We start from the raw sequence: 22,879 nt of genomic DNA, 5'->3' as shown, positions 1-22,879 counted from the left end.
CGCAGTTCAAAGGGTGGTTCCTTGGAGACTTTTGGAAGCTCTTGCTTCCGTATTTACGATTCTCCTCATTGCCACAGTATTCCCAGAGCCCGTGGGATTATGACTGATCCAATGGCTAATCCATCAGCTTCTAGCTGTAACTATTAAGCTGCCACTTGGAGCTGAGTCCATGTCTTGATTTATGTCATTGCTTCATTATGCTGAAGAATCCAATAACTAATGCTAAATCTTGACCCCAAACCCACATGATTTGCTGAGAGGCTGTGTCTTGGTAAATGCTGTGTAAGTCAGTGAGATGCCTTATAGATGCCTGCAAGAAGATATAGGACCTACTCTCCTAAGAATCCAGATTTGAAGCAGTCTGTGTAACTTTCCGTGAAGTGGAGACATGGCCAGGTTATACAGTATGCTTGGCTCAGCCATCTTTTATTATTATTATCATTATTGTTAATATTTCACTAATGACCAAGCTTGGTTTTATTCAAGACATCCTCCCTGGAGCCATCTTGTGTGGATGGAAAGTCCTCAGACAGTTAGCACCAACAAACTCTAGCCTGAGAACGAACCCAATTCAGAATTTGTTTTTACTTTGCAAAAGCTCAGAACCAAGTTTCAAGTGTTATGCTGCCTCAGAATCCCTCATTTGATTTAACTAAGCTCCCCTTCCCTGTCCCATGGTATCTATTCCAAGGGCTGTCCTACTCCTTCCTATCCAGCCCAGCCCAGCTCTGCTACCTTCTTGACATCATGATTCTGTTTTAGGCTTCATCGGGATAAGGACTGGGCCAACTGTTCCATCATGCATCTTCACACGCTGCCCAAAGCTCGGGCTATTTTCTTTACTGCCTCCTTAGCTCCACATGCATTCTTGATTGGCCAGATCCCATCATTAAACACCCCTGCTTCCAATATCCTTCTCGGACTCCTCCAATTAAAACTGGCACTTCCCTCCATTTTATCTCCTCTGTACTCCGATTTTGCCCCTTCTTACTCTTGGTAGCATGCTATTGTTTATATCAAGGAGTAAAAGAACACTGGTGTTTGGTTGAGAAAAGAGGACCCACGGACTCATAACCATTCCCGTTAGCTATCCAAGGCAGGTTGCAGAGCAGGGACGAGCAGGCAAGGTTCTGTGTGTTTGTCAAGGCTGAATCTGTGTGAGGCAAAAAGACGGATTTTGGTGGGGCGGTATACAATCATCTGGAGAGACCCTGGGCTGGTGCTTAGACTTTAGCTGCATTTTCACGTCAGGGATGAAGCAGACCGGATATCTGTGGTTGGGTTGGGTGCCTTCCAAGCTCATCTGATAGCTGCCCAGAGGTAGCAAGGTACCGTGGCCGACGACTGCTTCCAGTAAGACGGCCAGATAGGAATCTTGGTTCAGCCATTTATGAGTTCTGCAGCTGCGAACCTGTCAACAGACATTCTCACGTCTCGGGTTCATCAGTTTTTAAAGAAAGCTGATTCGTTTATAGGGTCACTGTGTCCAGGGTTATTCTAACTGTGTAAAGTAGAACTGGAAACTGGTCATAGACCAACAAATATTAAGTCTTTTGTCCATCCCTACTTCGATCTGTGGGTGCACTGTACATTTCAATGCCTTGGCTCCCACAGTCTTCATTATGAACCCTCACCCCCTCCCCTATGGCCCCCTGCCCAATTCCAGGCATTTTGCCAGACCCCACTCAGTTCCCAGTGAGGCAATATAGAAAGACAGGAGAATTATACGGACCTTGGAAGAAAAAGAAGCCTCTCATCCCAGAGTCTGGTAAAGGCCTTTTGCCAGGTAAAAATCAAGAATTCTAGTACAAGTAACATTGACTGTAAAGACTGCAGTCGTAGAGAAAGTGTTTCTATTAGGAATATTAAAATAATAAACTCAGCTTAAGTCTTGAATGTCTACGTCCTCTAGAGGGCCCCCCTCTCTTCTGGATATTTGCTGAGAGTCTCAGAAACAAGTAGACTGACTTTGTTTATGGCGAGTGAGGCGACCCCAACTTCCTGCATCCTCACCATCTATGCCTTTCTCTAATTAACTGTAGTCTTGTCTGATACACCTCAGGAGCCACCTTGTGATCTTGTCTAAATCCCTTAGCAATCTTTCAACCACAATAACTTCAAAAACACTCAAATCATATTTATGATGGTAAGGAAGATAGTGAGCTGTGACTGTCTTTTGAGAAGCCCACACCTAAGCTTTTGGGTCTCCCTTTCTTCCTGTGTGCCTCTCTACTAATCCCGGAGCTTAAGATCTATGATAAATCCTTTATCAACTCCACCTCTGTGCTCACAAGTGCTCTTCCCAAGTTCATTTCTTTGCTTAACTGTCCATTTCAGGCGTTATCTGAATGGAGCTGAGATAAGGGAATCGCCAAGGCTCCCAACCCCACCACAGCTGACACCATCACCTCCAGTGCCCAGACGCTGCTCCGCGCAGCTGCTGTGCCCAACCTTGCTGGTGGAGGGCATGCCTGCTGTCTTACTCATCCTGCCTAGCATAGAGCATCACTCATGGAAACGTCCCAGCCATCTCCCTGGGCCCTCTAGGTTCCATTCTCTGTTTCTTATCTGAATCAATATGACAAACCAGGCAGCTGCTTCTGCCACAGTGGCTATAAACACACTGACTTTAAATGCTGATGGTCACCTTGGGAGCCTATTCTAGACAATATGTCCTTTTTGATATATTTCTATTTCATATTTTTTGAGCAGCTAATGAAAAATTTAAAATGAGTATAATCAGTATAGTCTCACGTGTTGTTTTGACGCCCTTCCCTTTTGCTTACCCGTGGGAGGGCCATGACATCTATCACTCCCCATTTAACTTGATGTCAGACTTCCTGACTGGCATGCCAACGCTCATTGACTTCCCAGTGTTCACGTGGAGTCATCTCAGGACACCAGAATTCTGCGCCTCGTCTCTCTAGTTTTGTTCAAAGGGATTGTCTCAGGGTAGCTGGGATTTAATGAGCTTATTTGGCAGTAAAATTCACATTGGATTCCACTTGTTAGCACAACTCAGCATTTTGGTTCAAGATGCTAATGACGATAATTGGACCCAAAAATCTGCATGAGAAAAAGATGAGCTAGAAGTTGGGAGGGGGGCAGAGTACTGAGGCCAACTCTGTACAAACATCACTATATGGCCCTAAATGATCACTACACTCATTTATCATGCTAATTATTCCTCCAAGTGGTGGCAAAGACCACTTAATGAATCTGTCAGTCTCCCAGGATAAACAGAAGAAGCGCCACACTAGTGTGTGAGTTAGAGAGTGGGTGTATGCGTGTCTGTGTGTGTTGGGGAGAGGAATATCTGTTGAATTCAGGGATCCCTGATTTTTAATAAATGAAAAGATGCCTCAAAAGCTAGTACCTGCGAATTCTTTACATTTCTTTGTTTTACTTTTGATTCCATGGAAACTACAGAGAGGAACAACAGCTTGCCCCTTGAGCCCAAGGGAGAATTTATTCTTCTCTAACTTGTGACACTCCTCCATGTTTGGTTTCCTGCCCATCAGCAGTAGAGGCACACGCGTTGATAGACTCCTGGCTATGAACCAAGCCTACTGTCTACACCTGACTATGAGGCTTGGCACCTGCTGCAAGCCGGTTGCAAACTATGTCTGAGACACCATCTGTCTTCCCGGGATCACACTGACCACTCTACGAGGAAATACGATTAACTGAGAAGTCTTAGGGAGCACATATCCCTGAGATTCTGGTTGATATGTAGAGAAAGGTAACTGCTATTCTGATGGAGATCTGTTACATTTTGTTATTTCCTCCACCCTACCCTTTTATACCCCACTCAGGTATAAAATGCCTGAGTAAACTAAGCTGAAACTGAAAGGTTTGGTTTGGTTCATTATTTCAAAGGCGTTGACCCACTGTCACTGGTCCTCACGGCCTGAGGTACAGCAGACACCATGGTGAGAGACAGTGATGGAGCAGTTGCTCACCTCCAGGCAGCCAGGGAGCAGAGAGACACAGAAAAGAGTTAATGAACAATCTCTTCAAGGTATGCTCTTTGATCTATCAGAGCCACCTCTACAAACTATCCAACTATGCATTCATGAGTGGATTAATTCACAGATGAATTTAGAACTGGCAAGCTCCATCAAAGCCCAGCAGTGGGGCTGAGGTGATAGATAAAAGACTTTCCAATTCTGAATTCAGACTGCCCCCAAACCCACATAAGACACCAGAGCACAGACTACAGCGACAGGACAAGCTTACTAGATAGATTAATCAAATTAGCAAGCTCTAGAGTCAGCAAGAGACCCCCGCCTCAATACATAAAATGCAGAGAGAACGAGAAAGATGCCTGGCATCTGGCCTCCATATGCACACACACATATACACATGTGCACACGCAGGCACATACGGGTGAACACATGTGCAAGTATACATATATTACACACACACATACACACACATTTTAAACAAATTCTATCAGCTGGAAACTAAGCCTTCAACATACAGGCCTTGAGGAAACAGTTTCTGATCTCTGCATTGAACCAGTGTGAGGTCATATGCAATCTTGGCCAAGACACACAGCTCTCTTGTTGGAGGTTATCCTTGCATTGTCTGCTGAAGATGAGCCTGAGCCAGATATTTCCAACTCTATTTATAGTACATTTTAGAATTTTTCTTTTCAGCTTCATTTTAAGATTGACTTAGAGCCGAGGACTCTCCTGACCAAGCCAAGTCTCACTAGAGAGAGGCTTAGGGTGTGTTCGGAAGGCCTCCTCTTCTCTTCCCAAGGGGCTGATTTTGTTAAATCATTCATATTCTAGGTTTCTTGAGAGTAGGAAGATTTAAAGGGACCATAGCAGTCCTAGGTGGGGACATGACCTTAAAATATTGCATTTAGAATACCAGAATAATATATAAACCACAGAGCAAATCTTTGCATTAAAATAATAAACAAAAACAAATAATAAATAATCCACTATGTCTTTCCTATAAAGACACTTTGCTAAGCTGGCTAACCCCCATGACTTGAGCTCATATTTATATCTGAAGAGCCCCCACATATTTGGTTTCTGTGTAAACATTCCATAGAAGGCTTCCCTGGGCTACAGGAGGGTGCTTGCTTTCTCTCCCTGAGCTTCTTTCCAGTAGTCAGGTGCTAGCAAGACCGCCTCTTCACTACTGGCTCCTGAGGAGGCTGTGCGCTTTGCGTTGGAATCCTCACTGTCTAGGACATTGCTGCCTCAAAGCATTCTGCTTTCCTCTGAGTTCGCAGAGTCTGAGGATTGATGTGTTGTTGCAGTTTCCCCTGCAGAGTTCTCCCCGTCCTGTCCTGAACTCCTTGTGAACCCTGCCGTGAACCACCGCGTGGGTTCTTCAACACAGTTTTGCTGCATAAATCAGTTTGTCTGCAAAGGACAACTAGACAAGACCTGGACAGCTGGCACTCATAAATTGTGCATGGTGGCATCTGCCAGAAATGCATTTCCCTAGCATGCATGTGCTGAATTACTTTGTAGCTCGCTTAAGTACATATGCTGCAGATCTGGCTGTCACTGCATCGCTGATGAAAATGCAAACCAAAGTCACTCGCACCAGAGGGCACGAGTCCATTCTTTAAGGACGCTCAGAGGCTGTCAAAATGGCTCCTTGCAGGGGGCTGAGGTCCCCAGCCTTCCCTTTGATGAGCTTTTTCTCCAAACTGTAACCAAAATGGTGCTTAAGAGGCCTGAGCTGCTGCCTGTCCTCAACTCTCCACAAGGAATTTTTATAAATGGCTTCTTATAGCCACAGTCCCTGTGGACCGAGTTCACGTTGGATAGAGCAACTCCAGTGTGATTTTCTTAGAGAGGGCTGTGAATTTATGGCTCCCAAGTCAAAGAGAGGAAAAGAGCCAGATAGAACAATTCTTCTCACTGATTACTGAGGGCCTGTGACTGTGTAGCTATGACCTTTGGCCAGCCAAGGTCAAGGTTCAATGACAAGCAGGAAGCTTAGCCTGCTCTGCTCTGAGGTTAGCCTGCCCATTGACTGCACTCATAGACATCTGGCTTGCTTTTCAGGGAGGCAAATGGAGCTGCTATTAACCTGTGCTACAGCTTCCTAACTCATTTGCCAGCAGAACCCTCTAGCATGCCTGTTTTGCACCCTTTGTAATGGACATACCCTACCCCATCGCCTCTGCCCTTCTAATCAGTGGACGTATCTTGCTGCTTCAGGGTCCTTCCTAATTCTTCATCCTAGCTAATGGCTGAGGGTGGATATGGCCCTCTCTAGTCTCATTTGTCATGGCTGCCACTTCTTCCAGAGGGGGAAGCGCTTTCATTCTCACTGGGATGGGTTCCTCTCTCATCCTTTAAGCTCCCCTCTGGCAAACCCTTCCCTGATCCCTACCTGAGTTTATCTCTGCCTACAGGAAGCTGCCTTGGCTGAGCCTGCTGTGGGGTTTATACTCCAACAGTAAGATCAAAACAAGCAGCAGCAAAGGTTGCAGCATTTCGTGCATCAGCTGCTCTTTGTGCACAGTGACATCAATGGCACTTGGGTGTAGACTAAGCTACAGTTCCATGACTATGGGGCCCAACGTTTCCCTTTTCTAGTTTCTTCTACAGCCCCAGCATTTGTATTAGGCACATGAGATTTACTGTTTAGATGAATGAGTGATGGAATGCAAGAGAGGCATGTCGGTTTCCCTCTGAGTTCTCAGAGGTGGGAGGTGGGGGGGGTTCATCTTCACCGTTAGCTTGACTAGATTTGGAATCACTGTGGAAATACCCATGTGTACCTACAAAGGTGTTTCTAGAAAGGTTTGATTGATCTGACAAGACCCCCCTGAATGTGGGCAGCATCACCCATGGGCTGGGGTCCTGAACTAAATAAAGAAGGGAACAAGAACGAAGCACCAGTATTCCCTGCTCTCTACTTTATGACTCCAGATACAGATGCGATCAGCAGCATTGATGTCCTGCTGTCATAACTTCCCTTCAATGACAGACTGTACCCTCAAACTGTGACACAAAATAGACTCTCGTTTAAGTGTCTTCGCCAGGTATTTTGTAACAACAATGGGGAAAATAACCATTTAGCTGAACCTACCATCACAGGTGCAGCGCACGTTCCTATAGAAACGCGGGCACACGAAGCTGATGCGAGCTGTGCTGTAGGTCATGAGCGCGTGGGAATCCAGCGACAAGCCTTGCTCACAGTGCTGCTCCTGACAGTCCAGTCCTGAGCAGTTCTTCTCCAAAATGGCTGCTATATGCATGACGTTCTCCAGGTGCCTCCTGGCGTTGGACAGCTTCTGGATCAGGTAGGCTGGCTTGTAGAACTCACTGCTGCGCATCTCCACGGCAAACAGCATATCTAACTGGTTGGTGCCCACCACAGGCTGGATGCTGATAATGCGCAGGCTGTCCTGCTTCTGGGTGAGGACCGCATTCCGCAGGATGCGCCGGAACCCATGCATGTGCAGCCCCACAAAGTCCTCGGGGGACACATTCTCAAAGCGGATGGTGACAGTGTTTTGCAGCATCTCATGCACCAGTTGCTCCACGTGCACAACGACATCGATGGGCACTTGGAAGCGGCCATCACTCACAGAGACGTTCAGGACGTACTTCCCACTGTCCAGCCCTCCCAGGGCGATGATTTTCCCATCATGACTGTTCACTTTGAACAAGCTCTTCTGCTCTGACTTCAGGGCAAACGTGAGCACATCATACATGTCCTGATCTGTGGCATGGATCTTCCCAATGACCCCACCAGGAAAGTCATCTTCCATGGTGACAATGAAGATTTCCAATGGGATAGCTGTGGGTTTGTGGGTGCTCTCCTCAATGACCCTCACCCGGATGTAGGTATGAGAAACTTGCTGCGGTTTTCCTGAGTCCTTTGCCTAAGGATATCAAGAGGTGGACAAACAGAGAGCTAAGACTAATAATTGAAATGTCACCCTGAGACAGCAGCTCTCTGGACCTTCTACCAGGTTCACTTCTTCCTCCCTTCCTTGTCAATATTGTGAAAACTGCTGAGGTGGGCACTTAAGTAGAGGAGTGGTTTATCACATTCCGTCCTTCTCTGGGGCTGTATGATGGGCAATAAAATGTGTCAACACAATCAAGCCAGTGGGGTGAGCTAGGAATGATGGTCAGGATGCTACAAGACCCAGCTTGCCCACACCAGGCTTGTCTTATTTTAATTTTGGACAGAAAACCGAAAAAAATATTCCAGCAAGGATGTTCTCACTTGGAGAAGGAATCATTGTTTTCTGTTGGATTCTTTCCTTTTGGCTGGACCAGGTGACACCTTTTGGCACACAGAAGAAATGCCATTACTTAAATGAGAATTACATCATAGGAAGATTTAGGATACAAAAGATGACACACTGAAGGGGAAGTGGGCAGCTCAAAAAAGAAAACCCTTCTCTCCTAACAGTTGAACCGATGAAACAATAACCTTGACAACAGGTCTTTAATGAACACCTGTCATGCATGATAGAGGGTTCAATGGTGTCATACTTCAGAATAAAGTCAGGTCCCCATGGGTCAGATCTTCAGGGATTCAGTGACCCTGCAGACAGAGCTTCCGCAGAGAAAATGTATCCTCAAATGAAGATGGCAGTGGGAATCCAAGCCCTGGGCCATACAGGCTTTGAATCTTAGCTTTCTACACATTTTGTTTGTGGTTTTGAGTAAGTTTTACTTGATCTCTCTGAACTTTAAGCTTTGCAACTTTAGCACATGAATATAACAGTAGTTTCAGCCCCTAGTGTTCTTGTGGGAATAAAAAGAGGAAGTGATTACGAAGTGCTCAGCACAGGCATCACCCATACAGATACTTAGCAAGCAGTTGTGTGCACTGTTGTTTGCACCGTTACCATCAGTATCTATTTATTTGGATATGTGAATCAAGAGATGCCAAAATGGAGACTTCCCGGAGGTAAAAGAAAGTTTGGTAAATTAGGTTGAATTTGGAGTCAAACAGTGGCCACCTCAAAGGATATTGATGATTTTGAATTTTATAGATCTGCCAGAGGTTTCTCACCCCTATGCAAGAGGCCAAACAACTATCAGAAAGGAGTGATGTCACTGGACAGAAGGTGGCAGGACAGGGAGCCTGTGCCTGAGACAGATGGCGAAATGATGCTCAGGACCCTGGCATTCAGAATCTAAAGACCAGAGGCTGAGGGCCCAGGCTTGCAAGGCTTGCCAGCGATGGACACTTTTAGCTTAGCTGGTAAGCACTTTCCGTAGGCACTGGATGACTGTAGGATGTTTGGGTTATGTTATCTGTATCATAAACACCCAGCTCTGTCTTTACAGCCCTGGGACAGTCATAAAAGCAGAAATCTATAGGTAAAGTTGTGCCCTGATAAAGCTTTTTTGACAAAATGAGAGGAAGTGGGCTAGGGAATTTTCATTTTCTTGTCTCTATAATACAAAGTAAAAGGATTGGCCTGGGATGAGTGAAGAAATGGATTGGAAGAAAATGAAGTTGGAGCAGGCTCTCACAGAGAGAGTTTGAATATGGACGAAAAGGTAAAGTAACAGGGACCCTTGGAGGAAGAGAGGATCTTGTGGATGTTTCCCATGAGGAAGTCAGAGGGCTAACTGTGGGAGATGTGATACCCACGCTCTAGGCTGGCGTGCAGAGAACTGTGCTGGGCAGTGAGAAGACACTGAAAATTCCCATTGTCCCTAGAGTTTATGTTCTGAGACAAGGCATTGTTTATATAGCTGAACACTGAGCCACTATAGCCACCCTTCACAACGTCAGGCAACTTTCTGTGGGCAACAGTGGCTTGAACACCATTCAGGTTTATGGCTAGAATCCAAATGTTGGTCTAGGCAAAGTCCCAGACAGGAATTTCATGTGCTTGATCACTTATGGCTCTTTTTTGTGATCCTTGCACAACTCACGACCGCCATTTCTGCCTCTTTGTGCTTTTTTTCCCCCACACAGGCATTGAATTTGGGGTTAGAAGAGGAACATTCCTTCACTACCATGAGCTACTATTTTGACTTAGTGAAGGCAGAAGGGACAGACATGGGAGAGAGCAGCACCCAGTGTGGACAGATGGCCAAGCTGTACCTGAATGCACAACAGGTATTCTGGGGACTCCACGTGCCGGAAGACCACCGCTGACCTCAGGATCCCGTGCGAGTCCAGCACAAACTCCTCGTCTTCATTTCCCGACAAAATAGAGAAGGAGAAGGGAGGCCCATTGTGAAAAGAGTCTCTGTCTGTCACCACAAGCTGTAAGATGCTGGTACCCACTGGCTTGTTTTCCTGTATAAAAGAGTGTTGCAAAAAGTAGTTAAAATAAAAACAAAACAACAACAACAAATAAAATATCATTACTGGCTGGGAGTGCTTAGTTAGAGCCAGGCGTTTGCCATAAGGAATGCCCCATGGTACTTATTTCTTCTGAAAACAGGCTGGGGTTGCAAGCATCCTCTTTCCCATCTGTAGTAGCCTCCTCACTGCTGGGCCAGGAGACCACAGTCTCTGCAGATGACAACACAGGCCTTTGACTGAACAGGTTCCTAGGTTCCAAAGATATGTCCAGGTCCCCCCGTCCATGACTCTCTGAACCTATCTACAGAGCTCTGAGTCATATCCTTCATAGCTTGTGATTATCTTGGAAATCCACCCAGGGCCCTGCAGCATCACCCTGCTGGGAGGGAAATGTGGGTCCTCACCCTTGTTACAACATGATTATGCTTTATTGTGATTGCGTGGAGGCCCAACACTGTAACACGGTGTCACATTAGACATTTTGGGGGGACATTCCAGTCAACATATAAAACCAAATGGACCTTTACAACCAACCCCACAACTCGGCTGTTTCATGTTCTTCTAGGGAAAAGAAAGTAGATAGCACATTTATCAACTTGAGAAGGAGGAGGGGCAGTCTTCAACTTTAACAACTATTTTGGAAACTTGGTATGACAACAGGAACATGAGGATGAGTCATGCCTTCTTCTGGGGTCAAAGTTTATCTTCTTCACTCTGAAAGCCCTGGATGAAGTTATCTGTAGCCAAGGCCAGTATCCATCTCTTTGACTCAATGCGCTAGACTTTGGCCTTAGTGCTGTCTAGGCTGATGTTGGCTTTAGGTGTTCGCCTGCTGATGACATCAGCTGAAGGGTTAAGATGTTTGGGTCCCAAGAGATGAGGAGCAGGGTACAGGATGTTGGGGGAGCCCAAGGCTCATATGCTGATTAATTTATGATAACTATGTGTTGCTGAGCATAGTGGCTCACACTGGTATTTCTAGCAGTTGGGTAGCAGAGGCAGAAAGACTGTCATGAGTTTGAGTCCATTCTAAATTATAGAATAAGTTCTAGATAAGCCATGGCTCCATATACTGAAATTTAAATAATGAAAATTTAAAATTAAAAAAGAAAGAGAAAAAAAAGGAAGCAGGGAAAAAGATAACCAGGTGCTGGGATAAACCCAATATTCTGGGTGTGAAAAAGGGAGGAATCCTTGAAAAAGGAGCAGGAGCAAACCTCAGAGGTTTCTGTTCTGCCCCGTCTCTGCCTGCTTGAGCACCAGGCTGCAGGCACTGCCTCTCTTTGGAGCCCACCGTGGGACCATGTCATCCCAGAGAAGATTTACTGCTTTACACAGACAACATACTCAGCACCACACAAACAGAAGATTTATTGATTTGTTTGCTCATTCTCTGAAGGCCATTTCCTCCTCAGAAAAAATAGAGTGAGAGAATGTGTGTCCTTGGGGTCACCGTCTAAGAAGGAAGGGTGTGAAATTACAGACAAACCCAGCCTGCAGGGGAGGAAGTCCTGGCTGACTTCCGCATCTGAAACAGTCTGTCCAGCTGATGGATGCATGTCATAAATGGAATGTTGAGAAGGCAAAGTATATTTTGTCTGAGGAGGGCACAGGGCGGGGTGAGGCAGAGAGTGCCCCTGTAGGCCACAACCACAGAGATCTAAGAGAAAGAGGGGAGGAGGGACGGGGAGGAGGGAGGAGAGCAATCACATCTGTGGCTGCTGGCAGGAGCAGATGAGAGGTAAATCAGAATGTCTCCAGGAAGAGCTGAGATTGCACTGGCAATGGCCAGGGATGAGTAGACAGGGTAGCTTTTGTTTCATGAACATCTCAGCCTGGTTACCTGACAGCTCAGTGTCACTGTGTGAAGGAGGCTGGTTATAGATGGCCACACTCAAGATCGTCCATCTTATCCCAAAGGGCTCTCTAGAGACCCGAGCACTCTCTCCTTTCACTCCTTCTCAGAGGCTCAAAGAGAACTTGAGAGCCACTTTGACAGCAAAGCCAGCACAGTGAGAGCTGCTTCTCCAGAACTCCTGTGGACCCGGAAGACATGAGCATCTCTAGCTGTGTCTCAAGTCTTCCACACTCACAGTCTGGGTCAGCACATCTTCCTAGCCTGGCTCTCAGCCTCCAGTACCCTGCTCACGAGCTAACTGCTGAACAATAGGCTAATGGGGAAGCCTGGCGTCCACCCTGAAAGCAGAATGCCAGCTGTAAGTTACTCTATCCTGCAGCCTGACTTTAAGGCAGGCGTATTTAAAGCAGTAAATAAATTGCAATAAATTGCAATGGAAGCTGAGCTTAAGGAGGAGCTGCTCTATCTGAAGTCCTGGGCCGGTTCCTGTTGATATCTCTCTACTCAGAACAGGGATCTTAAAGATAGCCTGTCACTGCAGAAGGATTATTCATATTATGTGCTTACATGATAGATTCAAGTTCAAATCCTGACTGCTTTCCAGCTGCATGATCTTGAGAAGACTATTCATGCTTACAGATCTTGGCTCTTTCAACTGTAAGGTATGTGTGCATGGGATGGGAGAGTGGGCATCGGTCTACATCCTCTGTGACACACAGTGATGGGGACAGGCTGTGTCTGTGGACGGGATGGGAGAGTGTGTGTTGGTCTACATCCTCCGTGACACACAGTGATGGGGACAGGCTGTGTATATGAAACATCTAATACTTAGAAGAAACAGGACTCAATAACTATTCTCAACAATTGAGGTGGTTGCTTTCATACCTTCTCTAGGAAGAGACAAGTTGATACTGGATACTCATAACCTGTAGGCTATATCTAGGTCCCAATGCAATAGTACTGAGAGACAGGTCTGTTGAGGTCCTAGAGTCCTCAGAGAGAAGCCTAAAGGAGCATGTTCATCTCTTTTGCCAAGTGAGGACACAGCTAGCAGTCACCGTTATAAACAGAATGCAATCCCTTGCCAGATACAAGATCTGGGAAAGCCGTGATCTTGATCTTCTCAGCCTCTGAGACTGTCAGCAGTAAACTGCAGTGGCCAGAGTCTCCAACTCTAAGTTATTTTCCATAGAAGAACTCAACAAGCCAGAGTGGAGGAGGCTGAGCCACACAGGTAGTAGCCAGCTGGCAAGACTTGCTTACCTGGATCACAGCGGTATAGTTTGCAGGTGTGAACACTGGGCTGTTGTCATTCACATCAGAGATATCAATGTTGACAGTTGTAGTTGAAGACATTGCAGGGATGCCACTGTCTACTGCTTGGATGAGCAGGGAGTATCCTGACACCTGACAAGGCACAGAGGTGACATTAGGAACCGCAGAGCCTTGGCCTTCTGCACATGCTCAGATAACCTGAAGTCTCTGGCTATGTCACCTTTTCTCATATCCCGATGACTTTGGCGCCATCATCATTTGGGGCTGGATCTTTCTCTGTTGGGAGCTGGTTTATGCATTTCAGGGTGTTTAGAGATGTCCCAGCCTCTGCCCACTAGGATACTGCCCACTTCAGCTAGTTTTCCCAACAAAACCTGCAGCCTGATAGTTCTGTCTCTTCCTGAGGGGAGGAGCCACTGCCTTTAAGGCTGGGCCTGAGTCTTTGTTTGATACAATTGTCATCACTGACCTACACCGCTGATTTTGATATTCCTGGGCTAGAGGGCTGTATCACTAGACGATTCAGTTTGCCTCTTAGTATTATTGCTCTGGAGTTCATTTCTAGATTTCACTTTCTTTGAAAACATACATTTCAGTCAAGGATTATTTCAGAATGGGACAAAGGGATTTTGGGAATCACTTTTTTCCTCGAGTGCCTTCAGATGATTTTTCCTGACCAGCTCACAAAGGACTGAAGATCCTGATGAAACCAGGGGCAGCGTCCTGGTTGAAGGGTTCTTCTTTCTCTGACTCATGATGGACTAAATTTCAATCTATGCAGGAAGGTACATATTTGTCTTTTTTTTCTAAGATCTCCAATATCTGCCAGAAGCAATTATCAGTATAAAATTCTTTCAGAAATCTAACCCAAATGTCTACCTGCATTTCCTTGCTACTCATAATGAGCCTATGCCCGTGAGTCCAGTGATGGTGTAGTGGTGGATGGTGAGGGATGACCCAAACCCACTCACCCGTTCCCGGTCCAGTTTCTTCTTAACCTTCACAAGTCCCAAGAAGGGATCCACAGCAAATTCATTGTCCCTATCTCCACCCACAATGGAAAAACGAATCTGACCATTGGGCTTGCTATCCGCATCTTCTGCTATCAGCTTCACAGAAAAGAAACAAAGCAAAGACAAGGTATAATGCAAGAGAAAGACAAAAGGTTGATCCTTAGCATCTCCGGCTGGCAGTATTCTAGAACTATGCATGATAAGTTCCCGGGGGGGGGGGGGATGATTGGTGGGACAAAAGAGGGCAGCAATAGCATGGAACATTTATTTCCTTATTAATTTGTACCTTTCCAGAGTCTGACATCAGTTGGGCCTGATTTTCATCAGGTTTGAGACCATGATGACAGACCCCAGAGCTAACGGACAAAGCCAATTTCATGACCTCTTTACAGTTCTGCAAACAGTATTCTCAGCCACTTGGGCTGGCTGTTTACCCAGTGTGGCTGGCTCGGGAATCACTGGGAGACACAGCTCTGAGGACTATTTGAGGGGTTCTATGGATGACATCATCCCTATGAGTTGGGGCCCTAGAAAGAATGGAAAAGAAGATTACAGAAACCTAGTGGAGCATTGTTCTCTGCTTCCTGACTGGACATGACTAGGCTTGTTCTTCTATTGCCATGCCTGTCCACCACAGTGGGCCGTGCTCCCTCTTCAACCAGTGCTTTTCTCACACTCACACTGGAGAATCCCCGTTCTCCAGTAGGACGATATCCACGTATTTCCTCTTTAGTCATGGGTCAATTACTCTGTAGTCGTGGATTAGCTGCCTCGGAGCTTTAAAAAGCTCATCTACGCTATCTTGCATTTTCTTTAAAAGTATATACTTCTGTAAGGAAAGCAATTACTAGAAATTTATAGCTTGATATAAATGAACCCGTAGGACTCCTTCTAACACACAAACTGGAGAAGGAGCTCTTCAAAGCCCACGTGTGACAGACATCCTTGAAACACTGAACGGAGGAGGGGAAACAGAGTCTAAGACAGACCTCACTCATTTCTCGCTGTGAGGATGTTTTGTCCCAGAATTCAGATGCTGCTGGCACCTACCAGAATGACAGAGTCCCCCTCCAAGGCATCCTCACTGATGACGGCACTGTAGACATCTTGACTGAATCGAGGAGGGTTATCATTCACATCTGTGAGGTCGATGCTGACGGTGGCTGCAGCGCTCAGGGCTGGGGTGCCCCCATCTTTAGCTTCTACCACCAGGTAAAATCTTTTGCATACTTCATAGTCCAGAGCTTCCAAGACAGAAATACCCCCTTCAAAGGAAAATAGGTAAGTTTATATTTGATTAGGGGGAAACCTGGTTCAGCTGTTCTGTAGGCAAAGTGTGATTTATATCATCCCTAGCCAAGACTGTAAGTTTGGGCATTTGCTTGTGAGTCCCTGAAAACTTTGTGGAAGTCTAATGAACACTGCCAGTTAAAGCATAGCCGTCTATCAGACACGTTCCTGAAGAAATGGGCAGTGCTCACAGTTTCTGTGATAATTCCAGGCTTTATTTTAGGCAGTAGAAGTTTCTACTTGTGAAACCAGAGAGCTGGACAGGGACAGCACCCTGAGCACTGTCTCTCTAGTCTCTGAGTGACCCCGGGGAAGGAAGAACACGTTGTGTGCACTTGTGACTGGAGGGCACTGCCCCCCCACCCCGTCATCAGGTAACCACTCATGGCCAGCGCTGAACTGAATTAACCACACAGCTGCTGTGCCCATTGATGATGTGTCCATCTGGAGTGAGCATGCACAGAGGATGAAAACACAGGGACTCTCAAGGCAGGGTGGCATGAGGTGAAAAGGGCTCCTGGAAATCGGCAGCCCTTCAGTGTCTGCAGCCACATGGCTGAGGTATTCACACCCAGGTAGCCCAGGAGTCCATACTTATGTAGCCCATGTGTTTACACCTATGTAACCCAGGTGTTCACACCCATGTAGCCCAGGTGTCCACACCCACATAATCCAGGTGTTCGCACCCAAATAGCCCAGGTGTTCACACCCACATAATCCAGGTGTTCACACCCACATAATCCAGGTGTTCACACCCAAATAGCCCAGGTGTTCACACCCACATAATCCAGGTGTTCACACCCACATAACCCAGATGTTCACACCTATGTAGCCCAGGTTTTCACAACCACAAGGAATCACGTGAACAGAAGAAAAGAAGGGTTCTAGTTGAGGGCAACTTTTAAGATGGACTCTGGGAGGGAGCCACCCACCCTCCTTGTCCCAGCCCTGTCTGGTAGTGACCGTGTACAGTGCTCTTAAGTTGCTAGCTACCTACTGTGCCTAGAAGACAGTTCCCAGGTGTTTGTCTTTCTCTGGAAAACAATCATTAGGTCAAATGAGAGATCATTTTCTTGGGCATAATCAGCCAGAGGACTCTAGTGCTAAGACTGCCAATAGTTTCCTTCAAATTATGGTGGAAACAGAAACTGTACTTCTATCTAGAGCCCATTTTGATTCATAATTGGATTTTCTGAGCACTTACTACCCTTGGAGCTTAACTTTTCCAGTTTAGTTACCTAATGACAACTTTAAACTATCCTTAACCACCTCCCCATGGTGTTCATATAGAATTGTCATAGCTGGACAGGGTAAAGCTAATGCATATCGCAGTGAGTGAACTCTTCATCCAGTTTGATCTGAAGTAATGATCCTAATAAACACTTTCTGCTGGGAGGTCCTGCTAATGCAGCCTGTCAATCAATACTACTTTCTTTTACTCAAGGGTACATTTTTACATTTGTACACAGTTATGTCATGACAGGATTAGAGTGTGCATTCCTGTGCCAGGGAGAAAAAAATTCAAATATTAGATAATCCACTTACGAATAGCGAAGGGTGGGGAAATTATTGAACTGCTCAAAAGTTCTGTTTTTCTCATCTGGAGTATGTGAGCTATACACAAAGATTTCATAGGACGGCAGAATACTGCCAATGGTGATTGAATGTTGGTGATCATGGTACTACCCTTTTCCTATGTGCTGACTTAGGAGAAATGGCCTCCTCTGCCATCTCGCACAATAGCGACATGTTTCCTGAGTGATTTAGGAAATGGGCAAAGGTCAGAGGTGTGAGGAACTTACCTCCTGCCTGGAAAATGGGGATAGCCTGGACTATTAGAGAATAGCTCCTCCAGAAGGGTGCACACCAAAGGTACGCTGAACCAAGAGTAGTGGAAACCACCCAGATACACACCGTTTGGACTGACAACAAAGCACCGCTTGATGTGCTGGGGATCATGGCCACTGTCAGTCATGACCAGAGAGTGGTCAGCTATCTGTAGGCGGAGTACAGGGGCAGCTCATCTCCTGTTCCCTTCCTACCATAGGCACACGAGATCCAAGAAGAGCTAACAGAAGGGAGACACAAACACACTCTTGTGCTTGAATGTAGACATCACAGCTTCACAGCTGCTACACAGAAAACACACTGCTGACCCAATCCTCCTAACTAGGTGTTCCGTAGTCAACGCATGGGTCAAGAATTTGCCAAGTGAGCCCACTGCTTGGTGTTTGGAATTTAGAAGGATCATTGTTAGGAGCTGGGCACTGAAGTCTGCATGCAGGCCCTGCAAGGGAGGCAGGAGGATGACGGGATGGGAAAAGAAACAGGAAGCACTATTGGAATTGTCATGTACCCACCTGTCTTTGGGTTGATCCTAAACTTCCCTTGTTCATTCCCAGACCGGATGAGATACGTTATCTCAGCGTTCGTGCCGATATCTTTGCTGGTTGCAAACACAGAGAGAACTTGGGTACCAAGGGAAGTGTCCTCAGGCACCGTTACTAGGTAATCCCTCCTCTCAAACACAGGGGGGTTGTCATTGATGTCCAGGACGGTGATGGTGACCGAGGCGAGCGAGGAGAGGGACTGTCCAGGACTCTGGTCGGTGGCCCGGACACTGATGTTGTAGGATGACTGCTGTTCTCGGTCCAGAGGCTGTTCCAGGATGATGACGCCAGAGGAGCTGTCGATGGAGAAGACCCCACTGGCTGAGTCCTCCAGGGAGTACACAACCTTCCTGTTGATGCCTGTGGGAGGAGACACAGGACGAGAGGACAAAAGCATAGCACCAAGATATTCGCTTTTCCTTGCAAAAGACCTTCCCGGGGCAAAAAGCCATTGTGGAAATAGCTCTGGCCATACTGAAATGAAATCTTCAGTTTGCAAAAGAGAACAAGATTAAAGTTGGTAAATTGACAACAAATACCATAATTCTTTGGTTATTATTAATATATAACCTTCCTCAAATTAATTTTCCCCAAAGAAAATTTAGAGGCCAATAGATGTATGGATAACAGTGTACCCCAAAGAAAAGCTGAAACTAATTAACCAATCACTTCAGCACGTTTTTATTGAGAATCTACCAGGTGTTACTGATGGTGACGGGGGTTCTAGCCCCAGATGAGAATCTGAAAGCACCTGACAGCTGTGAGATCACGGATCATGCCTTAGACATGAACAGGGTTCTTCCAGCTATGTTCATAACAGATTGAAGGCCAACACAGGAGAGAGGCACCATTCAATGACCTCCCATAGGAATGTAGGCATACTATAAAGGCAGCTTGAGCAAAGGCCCGGTGTTGGCAGGGATTAGAAAGCACCGGATCCCATCTCTTCTGAGTACTGGGGGAGCAAGGGAAGAATGTGGGGTTTCTGCTGAACGTGGAGGTGGTGAGGGATGTTTGCTGATGTGGAGCTGGCAGCATATGGGGTGCCACAGAAGACAGGCTCCAGATGACTCTTCCGTGCAGTTGAGCAACTGCAAAGAGAGAGTTCTCAGCTGTTGAGACAGATGTGGGACAATGAGGTCTGGAATGCAAGACTGGAATTCTCATGTCGAATTGAAGGTGCACATTTGATGTTTAATAAGGATGTTAGGTGGGAGAGGCTGGCATTCAGAAAAGAGGCTCAAACTGGAGTTACACTTCTGAGCATCATCAGTTGCGATTCATGTACAAAATTATGAGAATGGTTGAGGCCATAAGGACCATAGAGGGAAAAGGGAAGCCATGGGGCTGGCAAGGGGGAATCTCCAGGTGAAGGAGAGCACCAAAAATGTCACCTTGGCATGAACTCAAACAAAAACATATCAGCCAAGAATTGCCCACCAATAGATTCCTGAATGACACTGGCTGAAGGTCGTTTTCATTAGAAGATTCCAGTTATTCCAAATAGGTATTAAAGCCTTAGATTTGCTTCAGTCATTAAAATTCATAAGAAGGAAAGTAGAACAAATTTGTTGGTGAAATCAGCTCCATTTTGATCATAAAATTCTCTTTAAAATAGCTTTTATTTTAGTTTTTAGTTATTTTGTGTATTTGTCTTTTTGTGAGGATGCATAAGTGAGTGTGAGTGGCTGTTGGCCCAGAAGAGGGCGTCAGGATCCCAGGAGTAAGAGTTACAGTGAACTGCCCGAGAGGGTTCTGTGAACATAACCCTGGTCCTTGGCAAGACAGTGGGCACTCTTTCCTGCTGAGCCATCACTTCCAGCCCTCATAAACACTCTCAGTGAGAAAGCCACCTGTCAGAGGCCTTTGGCTATGATGACCATCTGTGATGCCATTTGTAAATCATGGTACCTGGAACACAGGTTTTTCTAGTGCAAGGCTTCTTGTACATTTCCTAGCATGACACCTTGCCAAGAGGGGAGGGTGGCAGGCATTTGGCAAATAAGAACTGAACATTTTATTTCCTCATATACAGTTTCCTTGAAAAACAAACACAAATTCCTGGCAAACCAATAAAATCAAGTATCTGGAAGGAAAGCCCTAAATCGTACTGTATGACTTTGACTAAAAGGCCAATGTAGAGAGCACGTTCTTGGTCCCCTTCCCAAGAGTCCTTTTTTTTTTCATCCTAAGTTTCATCATTTTCTTTTATTTCTGTTGCAAAATAACCATCCAGTTATAAACATCAACTTCCAATATTTGTATTCAGACTGGAAACAAATGACAAATGGGCTTTCTTCTTCTAGTCTTTTCCCTTAACTGTGGCTTCAGGGAAGGGCTGGAAGAATGAATTCTTCCATAGAAATTCCTGATGTGGACAGGCATGCAGAAGGGATTGAGTTTGTTCCTTGAAAACAATCACTTGGCTAAGTGTCAGAACAGGAGCGCTGGATGCTGCCTAGACTGTTTCTGTATTCTCAAGGCTGTGCTGAAAGCCACGGAGGAGTGTTTGCAGAAACACAGCAGCAGCTGACACGAACACATCACACACGTTTTCAAATCACACACATTCCCTACAGGTTTGAAGACCACCCCAGCATACGGCACACAGTTCTTTCCCAGAGCAGGAGGCTGAAAACCCAGAGCCTCTCATGGCTGGGACCTACTAAATTTATTTCGCCGGGGCAGGAGACCAGGGCTGAGGGCCTGGCTTGGTCCTCTCAGCATCTTTAGACATGAGGGTCATGGAGCTAAGTCTTGCCTTCCTGGATTCCTTGCTCAGCTTCCTGGAGGTGTTGTAGGAGATTTTACCCCTTCAGGCCCAAAGGTCAGTTAAGGAGGAAGCAACTTCTGATTCACTGTTGAGAAACAAGTTGAATTAAGAGAGACAAGAAGGGATGGCTCGCAGCGAGGTCAGTTGGAATGTGCTTTTAGTGGACCTTGGCTCCCTTTACTGGGACAGGTTATTGAAGTGTCATTAGAAAGAACATGATGTCATTCAGTGGTGGTACACGCCTTTAATCCCAGCACTTGGGAGGAAGCGGCAGGCTGATCTCTGTGGGTTTGAAGCCAGCCTGGTCTATAAAGTGAGTTCTAGGAAAGCAAGCAAGCAAACAAACAGTTCCAGGCCTGCAACTTTCTCCTCCAACCTCCTAATTAGAACTCACCTCTACGAGGAGGAGATGCTGTTCTCCTAATTCAGCGTTGGCCCTCCTGCAAGAGGGTTGTGTTTCCATGGCTCATATGAGTCAGCCACCCTGGACCAGATTGATTCTGCTCACTGCGACTTAGTGGCAACTCTTTCCTGCTTTGCTGTAACAGAATAGTGGAAAGCCACATTTCCAGCTTCTCAGAGTCTCTGAACTACAACTCCTCCCACCCCCACATCTCTAGACATCTTCAAATTCTGTGTGTGTGTGTGTGTGTGTGTGTGTGTGTGTGTGTGTGTGTTTCCAGTGGACTTCCAGTTTTTCTCATGAAGCATCTACTGTCAGCATGAACCAGAAAATCCCTTCCCTGCAAGCTGGGCCATGAGGAGCTGCTGGAATCTTGTGGATGGAAAGGAAATGGAAGATCAACACTCTTCAGTGACTGCCCGAAATTCAGCCACAGAGCCTAAACAGTTTATTGCTTCTGTGAAAAGCAATACCTTGTGTATTGGGATCATCCCCGAAGAGTCAAACCAATGTCAACACACTCGGCCTTATATCTGAAGCTGTCAATGGTATTAACAGCAGCACCAGGTTTGAAGAGATGGTTCAGTGCTTGCCTTCTAAGCTTGGGGACCTGAGTTCAATACTTAGAATTCTAAGGAAAATAAATAAATAAATAGTCAGCCCTGTAGCAGAGTCCCAGAGCTGGAGTGCTGGTAGGAAAGATACTTTAGGTTCCCTGGCCAAGCAACCAGCTAGCCTACTTGGTGAATTTCAGCCAGTGATAGGCTTGTCTTAAAAAACAAAGTAACATCCAAGGAATGACACTTAGGTTGTCCTTGGACTTCTACATGCACATGCGTGTGCACACACACAGACAGACCCACAGACACACACACAGACACACGCACACAGAGGCACACACATGCACACATGCATGTACACACACACAACAACTCCAAATCAAATGGCAGGAGTCATCAGCACCACAAGAACAGTGAGATTTCTTAGACCTGGGTTTTAAGATACGTGTGCTCTCCTTTTTAACAGTCTCCATAGGCACCAGGAGCCTTCAGGATTGGCTGCTTCCAGTCTGGTGTCTGATGCTGCTCTGTCCACCCTGCAGAGGTGTGTTCGTGACATCTATGTGCTCTTTCCACCTTCATATGGTCTGTCCCACAAGCCCTCCCACCCGACACGTACCAAATGGCTGTGAGCAGGTCTGTATAGTGGAGTATGGAGTACATAGCAGAAAAAGAAATAACTTGAAGAAATTTGAAAAGGTTTTCTTATTTAGTCTTTCTAGAAATTATTTTTATTTATTTTTTAAAATACATATGCATATTTGATGTATTTGATAATATCATCCCTAAACCAGGGTCCCCATCATTTCTCCCTCCTGCACTTAAGTTACCTTTCATATTTATTTCTTGTTTACTGCATCTACTTAATGCTGTATGTGCATATGAGTGTTGGGTCATTTACCATATGGGGAACACGCCTAAAAAGTGACGTTCCCTCCCTGGCAGGCATCAACAGCCAGTAACTCACCAGAGAGTTGTAAGACTCAGGTACCTCTCCTGCCCCCACACTGGGATTCTTTTTTTTTTTTTTTTTTTTTTTTTTTGG

At 45.9% G+C, this 22,879-nt stretch overlaps 1 protein-coding gene across 1 annotated transcript in view; it reads right to left on the bottom strand.

The window, feature by feature from the left end:
- LOC126487676 (protocadherin Fat 3) overlaps nucleotides 1-22,879 on the bottom strand; it is a 122,573-nt gene that overhangs the window by 41,879 nt on the left and 57,815 nt on the right. Inside the window, exons 11-16 of the mRNA XM_050120624.1 lie at nucleotides 18,069-18,458; nucleotides 15,469-15,683; nucleotides 14,377-14,514; nucleotides 13,394-13,537; nucleotides 10,066-10,263; nucleotides 7,072-7,870 (exon numbers count right to left, since the gene is read on the bottom strand). Coding sequence (XP_049976581.1) covers nucleotides 7,072-7,870; nucleotides 10,066-10,263; nucleotides 13,394-13,537; nucleotides 14,377-14,514; nucleotides 15,469-15,683; nucleotides 18,069-18,458 — 1,884 coding nt within the window. The remainder of the gene's footprint in view (nucleotides 1-7,071; nucleotides 7,871-10,065; nucleotides 10,264-13,393; nucleotides 13,538-14,376; nucleotides 14,515-15,468; nucleotides 15,684-18,068; nucleotides 18,459-22,879) is intronic.

This window comes from Alexandromys fortis, unplaced genomic scaffold, assembly GCF_014885135.2.
Source record: "Alexandromys fortis isolate MF-2015 unplaced genomic scaffold, M_Fortis_MF-2015_v1.1 scaffold_171, whole genome shotgun sequence".
Taxonomy (NCBI): domain Eukaryota; kingdom Metazoa; phylum Chordata; class Mammalia; order Rodentia; family Cricetidae; genus Alexandromys; species Alexandromys fortis.
Note: the sequence above shows the minus strand (reverse complement) of the source record. Positions and strands in the feature narration are given on the sequence as shown.